This window comes from Cupressus sempervirens, chromosome 10 (genome assembly GCF_028749045.1).
Source record: "Cupressus sempervirens isolate cs-2001-9-10 chromosome 10, ASM2874904v1, whole genome shotgun sequence".
Classification (NCBI taxonomy): domain Eukaryota; kingdom Viridiplantae; phylum Streptophyta; class Pinopsida; order Cupressales; family Cupressaceae; genus Cupressus; species Cupressus sempervirens.
This window is the reverse complement of record NC_143127.1, coordinates 212,011,779-212,021,062: the sequence shown is the minus strand read 5'-3', so window position 1 is coordinate 212,021,062 and position 9,284 is coordinate 212,011,779. Positions and strand designations below refer to the sequence as shown.

General features: G+C 34.3%; 1 protein-coding gene across 1 annotated transcript; it reads right to left on the bottom strand.

The window, feature by feature from the left end:
* Positions 1-7,373: 7,373 nt before the first annotated feature.
* Positions 7,374-8,861, bottom strand: LOC149533388 (C4-beta,C20-epoxidase-like). The gene is made up of 2 exons (XM_089805848.1): positions 8,458-8,861; positions 7,374-8,046 (listed from the first exon to the last, which is right to left on the bottom strand). Exons 1-2 carry the CDS (start codon positions 8,859-8,861, stop codon positions 7,374-7,376), a joined length of 1,077 nt encoding a protein of 358 aa, XP_089661974.1.
* Between the last annotated feature and the right edge of the window lie 423 nt (positions 8,862-9,284).

Genomic DNA, 9,284 nt, shown 5'->3' with positions numbered 1-9,284 from the left:
GTTTGTGAGCTCATAGATGGTATTCAACTCCAGTTTATGTGGATCCTGATGAATGTATCGATAATCTGTAATCAATCGGATGGAAATTGTCAGGGGAATGTCCCTCATTTGATGTAATTTCAATGATGTATTTAAATAGAACTTGATCTCACTGGGGTATGCACCTTTTAAGATGTAACTTTAAAGGACATTAGTCCCAGGCTAGACTAGAGGTTTTCTTCTCTATTCTTTTCTACCAGTGCCCATTTGAATGGAGAAAAGCTAATGTAACTTATTTATTCGAATTAATAAAATTAATCAAGGCCTTTGGCTATTTATCAATTTTTTTTAAGAAAAAAACAATAGTGTATTGCCTATGGAACATACAATAATATCTAAATTTTATTGTAGAAAATTCAAAAACATAAATTCACTAGTTTGTACAAATGAATGCAATAGTATTTACAATTACAATTAATAAAAGACTAATATAGTTTTGTTTATTTGATGTATTAAAAACATAGTAGTGACATCTATATTGACACTAAAATATAGCTAAAGTGATAAATACATTCCTTTAATAATCCACCAATGGCATATATTAAATGGCATGACAATATTCTATTCTACCATAATAAGAGAAAACATGTTAATAATGAATAATTTTGTATCATTTCATAAAGTCTGAGACTCCATCTTCTTGTACGACATTTTTTCAAAGAAATCTCTAAACTCTAGATACTTGAATGGTTTATAGAGATGGGGATGATTCTCATCAATTTCAATTCTGGAGGTGCATGTATATCATTCTCATCTGAAAAGTGGTAAAAATATGGAAGTGATACTCTTGGTGTCTCACATTTCTCCATTACCATTCTGTGTATGTAGTTTCATATCCTCTGATTGTTCCACACTTCACGTTTTCCTACTTTCGATACTTTTTTTGAACCTCAAGTCCACCATTTTTATCTTGGTAAAGATATGCTATAAAATCATGATCAGCATGGGGAGAGACACCTCTAGTTTTATTTGGTGGTATGTCATAGCAATTCAGACAAAGCAGAACTAAAAATTGAGATTCATAGTACTTGCTAATTCCAAAGCTTCTCAAAATTATTTTGATAATCCTTATCATCAACTCTTCAACATGAGATGTTTATTCCTCAATAATTTTTCTGCAAGTGAAAAAAAATGAAGATTACCAACACAATTGGATTTAAATATAGTTTAAAATTGTAAAATAGAATAAATATATTTATACATCAACAAGAGTAACCTCAATGTATTCTTCTTGTGGACGGTCATGATTAGAGAAAAATTTATGAACTACCTATGGTGTTTTTTAACTTTGCTTTATAAAATGGAATATATTGAAAATAATTTGTGAAAGTAGATCTACGTAATAGAAAGATCGATCGATCAATCTATCTATCAATCTCTAGTAGCTGATTCCATGCCATCAATTATCTCTAGTAGTTGATTCACAACTAAATAACAAGGACAAGCCTTTCTCACTTCAAAACACAAACTCTCCATTACCTAAAAGAGAGAGATCAATGAGAGGTATAACTTGCTCACTCTCATTCTCGCATGTGATTTTGTGAGAACCCATTTTAGAAGACTATGATGAATGCTTGTGTGGAGGATGGTATTATAATGGGTTAATGGTGTTTGTCTTGTTCATGGACAGGTATAACTTGGGTGAGCAACTAGTGGCAGTGAAGAATAACAAAAAAAATTACATGACATCATACTTGATGTACCTATTAGCTGCAAGGGCAATAGATTATCTAGGGCTCTATAAGAAGGGTAGCATATAGGATGCAAACACATGGCCTTACATTGTATATCTATAGCTGGTAAAGAAGAAGCTTTCAAAGAAAAGTAAGGAATATAGGACATTTGATGCTTTCATATTCACAATAATCTAGTTTATAGAGGGGGATTATGCGAAGAGAATGTTATTAGAGGCAATTGCAAAGATATTAGAAGTTGGAGCTTACTATATCCAATTCTAAATGTTTACATATTTGAGGGTAGCAGGTACAACTATCAACCCTAAGAAGCTCCCTAGGTATCCTAGTGACATACTTATTCTCCTGGAGATCTCTTGACAACTCTTGTTTGCATATGACAGAGTTAGAAAGCAACACAAAATATTTTGGATATGGCCTATGACTATAGGACCTTTCAGGGTGGATCAGAGGCAAGATATTCCATCTTGTGAGTTTGAATGGGATTTGTATCCCTTGGATGAGTATAATTCCCCTTGACCCTATTTTGATAACATCAGGAAAGTGCAATACTTAGTAGGTAAAAAATCTTAGCATCAAGATGCCCTTGAAGATCACTGGATGAATGCACCAGATGACTATGATGTCCACATAAGGGACTATTGTAGAAAGACTCTATATCTAGTAGAGAGTGCTTTGAAGATCAAGATTCCATTGAAGATTGTGCAACAACATATAGAAGTTCTTCTCAATCCATTTTCCAATAAGATAAGATTGTTGATAGACCTATAATGAATGTCAAGATTAACAAAGAAGAGAACTTCAACATTAATCACAGGGCAAGGCACACCATCAAATTGACAAATTATTGGATCAAGAGACCTTTCAAACTTGATCCAATTCGTAAAAAAATGGTCTTCCATGCTCAAGCCCACCCAACTAAAGGCTGAGGAACAAAGGTCATAGTGCCTATATTTATTGTCTGGTCACCAATAAGACTAGAAATGGTGCACCAACTTGATAGACCAATTGGGTATTATAGGGCTCAAAAAGGAAAAGGTAAAGGAAAGAGAAAGAGGACTTCTCCTTAGCAAGTTGAGCTAGAAGAGCAATCAAATGAAGTGCCTCCATAGATAGGAGAAGAAGATGTGCAAGGATCAAAGAATCTTGAAGTTGCACAAGCTCAAAATGATCCTCAAGTGCCACCAACTGAACAAGGCCAAGGAGAAGTGGAAATTGAAGTACCAAAATTTCCTTCACAAGAGGTACAAGACTCCTCTTTGGCTCTTAAGAAAAGAAAGATCAAGATTCCAATCAAAAGGAGAGAGAAAATTTATTAGGAGAGTGATCCCTTTCCCATCAATCCCTAAACCAATCCCTGAAGAAGTAGAAGAAGAGGATGATGAGGATGAAGAGGACAATCTACCTTTGAACCAAAGGACTTGACTCACAAGAGCTATAGAGTCAAAATGGAGAAGAATCTCCACAATCACATTGTCATCTATTCCTAAAGAACCCATCCAGACTACAACTACAAAAGATGAAATGCAATAGTGGATGGATGAGCAGGATGTGGAGGGCACTGATGTCTTTCAGATGTTAGATTTTAATTTCATGTCTGTGGGTACCAAATTGGTTGGGGATATGATAAAAGATACTCCAACCAATCAACCTCAATAGGAGGATTGGAGTTAGCAACCAGCCAAACCGCAAGGACTTGAGGTAGCACCATCATCCCCAGTACAAATCACATTTTGTGTAGATAAGGGGTCGGCTACCCCTCTTCCTCCAAGAATAGAAGCAAAAAAAGTCCAAACAGAGCAAGAGGAAGATCCACAAGAAACATCTACTGAGGAAGTGTCAGAGGAAGGGAAGATAAGTGAACAAACTTAGCTAATTTCCCAAGACACTAAGGTAAGGACTATGGACTCTACAGACACAAAGAATCCTAATGCAGATCTCATACAAAGTGAGAGGACTCCATAGAGGGGAAATAAGGGAAAAGACATAGCCAATCAAACTCCTTCATCCTTAAAAGTAAAATCCTCAGTACATCATATTCCAAGATGTTTGAGAAAGGAAGTGATAAGAAATAAGAGGCAACAATTCACCACTGAAGAGGAGGATAGAGTGGAATTGATTGAAGTGTTGAGGAAACTTGAGTCACCACCAAAAGATGCACAAGCATTAGCCTTTATCACGAGTGATCAAAGCCATGACTTATTTTCTCACATGGCTATTCCTCCTTTGCATTCAAATGTTGAAGAATTGACTCCATGAGATTATCATATCAGAGAGGTCATGCTTGGGAAACCAACCTTGGATACTACTAAACTAAAGGTTACAACAAGGAGAAAAATAGTATTTAGGAGCTTGAAACAAGATGGGATAGAATTAATAACACTTCGGTGACAAAATGAAATCCTGAAGGGATATCTGAACAAATTTTTTGGTCCCTTGGACACCACAAAGCCTAAGGAAACCTTGAACGCAAAAATAGAGAGAATGGATAAGGGTGTGGTACAATTGGACCCATTTTTGAGAGCTTAGTAATGGAGAGAAAGTTTTGAAGAGAAAGGTGTTTAGACATTCAAGGAAATATGAAGTTCTTACACATCATGCAGGAGAATGCGAATAGGCTAGTGGCCATTTTGAATCAAGATTTTGGTCTAATGGATGAAGTACATACCTGGGGGAAAGACTTGCAAGCATTGCAGTCTATCAAAGGACAGAGGTATCAGATACTGATGGAGGTATATACAACCGAAGAGTTGGACAAGATTGATGATTGGATTGAAAAGATTGTAGATGGTAATAAATTAATGGAAACATTACATGCAAAGTTTCATAGGCTTAAGGATCAAACCCAAGAGAAAATTTTGTAAGCTAAGAAGCATTATAGTGATGCTTGTTTAGACATTTTTGAAGATGATACATGGGAGAAATTAATAAAGGTAGAAGTTGTAGTAGAACAATTCTGGAGAACTTTTGAGGAAGCTACTAATGATGATGATATTAGGCAAGCATTTAGAATAGAAGAGGCTTTACTAGATCTAGATGTGAAATTACGAGATTTTGCGGAGACTCGTATCAAGGTTGGCAACTACAAGCAGAAGGTAAAAGATAAGTATAAAGCCTTAGATTTTCTAGATGTGGCTCAAGTCACTAAGATAATCAAGAAATTCAAGGGAAAATACCCATACATAGCTCCATTATAAAGGGAAATAAACCCCAGAAGCTAGAATTTTGATTTTGACACATAGTGAAATTTTGCAAATTTTTGGAACCTACTTCTGAGTTGCATTGTTGTGATGGAGTGTCAGGTGCACAGGTACACTTTTTCAGTGATGTTCTGGAAGATTTTGAGGAATTCAAAGGTGTGCCACCAGTTAACTATTAGTTCTAAATTTAGATCTTTCCATGCATTAGAAACACATTTTGGCAGCAGTTTAACTCCTACAAATACTTGTGGAGAAGAAGCTCCTATTTTTGGCACTTCTAGATACTTCTACATTAACTGAAGACTTTCTCTTTCATATTTTCTAATGTTTTCTTTGTTTTATGATATGTAAAGGTTGATGCATCCAATTAATGATATAAATATGGATGGAGTCCTACTTAGCACCAATTAGATAGTCAGTTTGTACATAATTAGATTTGTTTTATTAATTTAGAAGAATATGATTGCATAAAGATATCTCTCGCTCTCAACACAAATTGGGGAGAAGATTTCTTATAAATATAGGAATGTAATATGTATTCAAGGCCATCATTATTTTGATGCAATAATATATTCTTTTGGTGCTCGCATTTGGAGTGTAGCGAATCTTGCCTGAATGTGTTATATTTTTGTGAATGAATGTTCATGGGATGTAATTGAGCCAACAATTTTATTGTATTGTTTTGGTTGTGTGATCTTTTAATTTTGGTGTTTGCTACAGGTCTACAAATTTTTCTAACATACTTAGTTTGAGAAGAGATCATCATATTGTTCCTGCATAGCTTTTCGTCTCACATGAGTGCACTTTCTATGGCCTTGCAATTTGATGAAAGGTAAAATATCTGACGGTTATTGAATTCCCATTAATAATTGCATTAGTAGAATTAAGGAAGTGTTTCTACTATTTTCATTGGTTACCTAATGATGTTTTCAAAAGCTTAACTCACAGATGTGTTGTTTCCAAAGCTTATGTCCGTTAGGGTTTACTTTCATGTTATTTGCTTAAATTTCATGTTTCCTTATCTTCGTTATTTTCTTTAATAACCCCTTGGTTAAATTAGGAATTCATATAGTTGTATTGTTAGATTGCATTCATCTTAAAAACATAAAATACATAAAATATATTCCTTTTTGTGTGGTTATTCTAAATGTCCTCTCAAATGAGTGGTAGATACATGTAATATATATTCTTTTTTTAAGTTTAATGTTGGATTATCTCTGATTTAGGATTTTTGTTGCATTCTATGACTAGTTGATGTAAAATTGTTGATGTTTTACTCTTCAATTGCCTCAAATGAGTTCGCAAGAAAATTCAATTTATGTGTCATTTGTATATTGAAAACTTTTGTCAATGGAATTCAATTTGTAAGTGGAATGTGCAAATCTAGTGTCATCGTGCAACATCAAAGGATGGTTTTAGTGATGAAATATATCATTATGTTTGTTCATAGACAAATTGTGAGTTGACTTGATATGCAATATTTCTAATGGATTTGGCCAAGGTTTTACAATATTTGGTAACTTTTCCAATCTATGCACATATTTTATTTTTATATTCATTTAAAATGTGTTTCCAAGTTTTGGTGCCTACTTTCTTTTTGCCAATTGTTTCCAACTAATTGGGATTACTCATCAAAAATGAGTGATTACTCCTTCAAAGTTCCACAACTCATAATTTAGAACAAATTTTTGTGAACCATGGGAGGTTAACATATAGGTCTATCATGTGTAGTTCATCAGCTAGCATACAAAGACAATCAAAAGAATGTACATTCAATAGTAAGGGCAGGAAGGGTTTCTCTCTATCTAATTCAATAGCACAAGAAAATTTAAAAATATTTCATAAATAGAAAGTACGACAGTACGTGTTTGTTGAAACATCATTAAAAAAGTTAAACTCTTATGGATAAAGATATTTACCATTAAGAAAGGTACACACTATCATAAACATGAAGATTCTTGAAGTTCGATATTTAGAATGGTCTCTCAAGTTCTTTACCTCTAATAAATTTGAAGTGGTAGGCATTCTGAACATACTAATAGAGGCGTTTAGAGATGGAAAGAGCCACTAACTGAAATGTAGGCACCCAAAGACTCATAAACTTCAATGATTGCTAGAATTTAGCAATAGATTGGAATGTCAATATTTGTCTTCGCACTGCTGCATTAGTATAGATGGGGAAATGAACTTTGTAAGCATTTTACACAGAATTTAGTCGATCTTTCTATTGTTCCTTTATGTAGTGCATATTCAGAATTAAATGCGACCTTCGAATATTTTAACATGTATAAAACTTATTATGTTTGGCACCGTGTTCCTTACAATGCCACAAGGTTCAAGAAATCTTGGCGTTAAGGTAAGAGACGTCTAGTCGAATCTAAACACACAAAAAAACTTGAAGTGTTTGATCAACATGGTCACAACAATAGGAACTTATTCATTAACCGACAGAGCTGGCTGAAAAAGCATACATGTCAATGATGGGTGATTCTGTATCATTTGGCAAAGTTTGAGACTCCTCGTTAATAAGAGCAAACATGTCAATGAAGGATGATTCTGTTTCATTTCTTAAAGTCTGAGACTCCTGCATCTTCTTGTACGATATTTTTGCATAGAAAGCTCTGAACTCTGGATGCTTGAATGGTTTATAAAGACGGGGATGATTTTCATCGATGAATTCTGGAGGTGCATGTATATCACTCTCATCTGAAAAGGAGCAAAAATATGGAAGTGATACTCTTGGTGTCTCACATTTCCCCATTATCACTCTGTGTATGCCGTTCCATATCCTCCCATTGCTCCATGCCTTCATGCAATCGCCCATCAAAACAATGAAAGAATTTGGCATCACTTTCACTTTTGCCCACTTTCCATATTTGTTTTGAACCTCAAGCCCACCACTCTTATCCTGATAAATTATTGTTATAAAATCATGATCAGCATGCGGTGAGACACCTCCAGTTTTATTTGGTGGTATGTCATAGTAATTCAGACGAAGAAGGCCGCAAAACTGAGATTCAAAGTACTTGCTAATTCCAAAGCTTCTTAATATTATTTTGATAATCCTTATCATCAACTCTTCAACATGAGATGTGTATTCCTCAATAGTTTTGCTGCAAGTGAAAAAAAAAATGATTACCAACACAAATATTGGATTTAAATACAGTTTATAATTGTAAAATGAAATAAATGCCTTTATACATCAATAAGAGTAACTTTAATGTATTCTTCTCGTAGACGATCAAGATTGGAGAAAATTTTATGAACTAACAAAAATGGAATATATTGAAAATAATCTGTGAAACTAGATCTACATAATAGAAAAGTTCGATCAATCAATCAACCTATCTATCTCATTAGTTTATTCAGTTAGATATACCTGACTTAGACCTTACTTTAAAAAAAGAAAGATAAATGGTATTAGTGAATCACCAAATCAATCTATATCTATCAATCTACTCAAATTTACCTGACTTAGATCTTACTTTAAAAAAACAAAAAGATAGATGATATTAGTTAATTACCAGATTTGTGGGTTTCCTTGAGGCCACAGTTGATGTGAAAACTTTTGAATGGCAGTAGGATCTGGGGCACCAGGCACACCAAGGCTTTCATAAAATGGCAATGCAGGCACATCACATATGTAACCAAAGTCTCTTCTTGGAAAAATGTTTTTCTGTCTGCTTTCCTTGGGGAGTGCAAAGGCATCTCTAGCAACTGATTCCATCTCATGAATTATCTCCTCCTTCACTCCATGATTCACAACTAAAAAACACCCCCATTCTTCACAAGCCTTTCTCACTTCAATACACAAACTCTCTGAATCAATATCTCCATTACTCAAAAGAGAAAGATCAACGAGAGGTATAACTTGCTCGCTCTCATTCTGGCCTGTCATTTTGTGAGAACCGATTTTGTGAGAACCCATTTTAGAAGAGGCTTCAAAGACTGTGATGAATGCTTGTGTGGAGGATGGTATTATAATGGGGCGATAATGGTGTTTGTCTTGTTCATGGAGAATCTGCCTACTGCTGATGCCATTCGTTATGAAGTTATTGATTATATTTAACTTGTATTTGTATTTAGTGCAAAGAGTGGTATCTCAATTAACAATAGGAATTGAATGAATCAACGAGAGGTAGTCCATGCCGGCCAGCTCAAAGTAATTCAGGGTGATTTGATTCATTTTGACAATTATCATTATAGTATGTAGAGCAGATGTCCTCCTACATATATTTCCAATAGTAAACATTCATTTTCAATTTTTTACAAAGGATTTGAAAACTTAGTTTATTGTAGTAAATACATTGGTTGTTTATAGGGACCAAATTTCTCACATAATCAATCAATC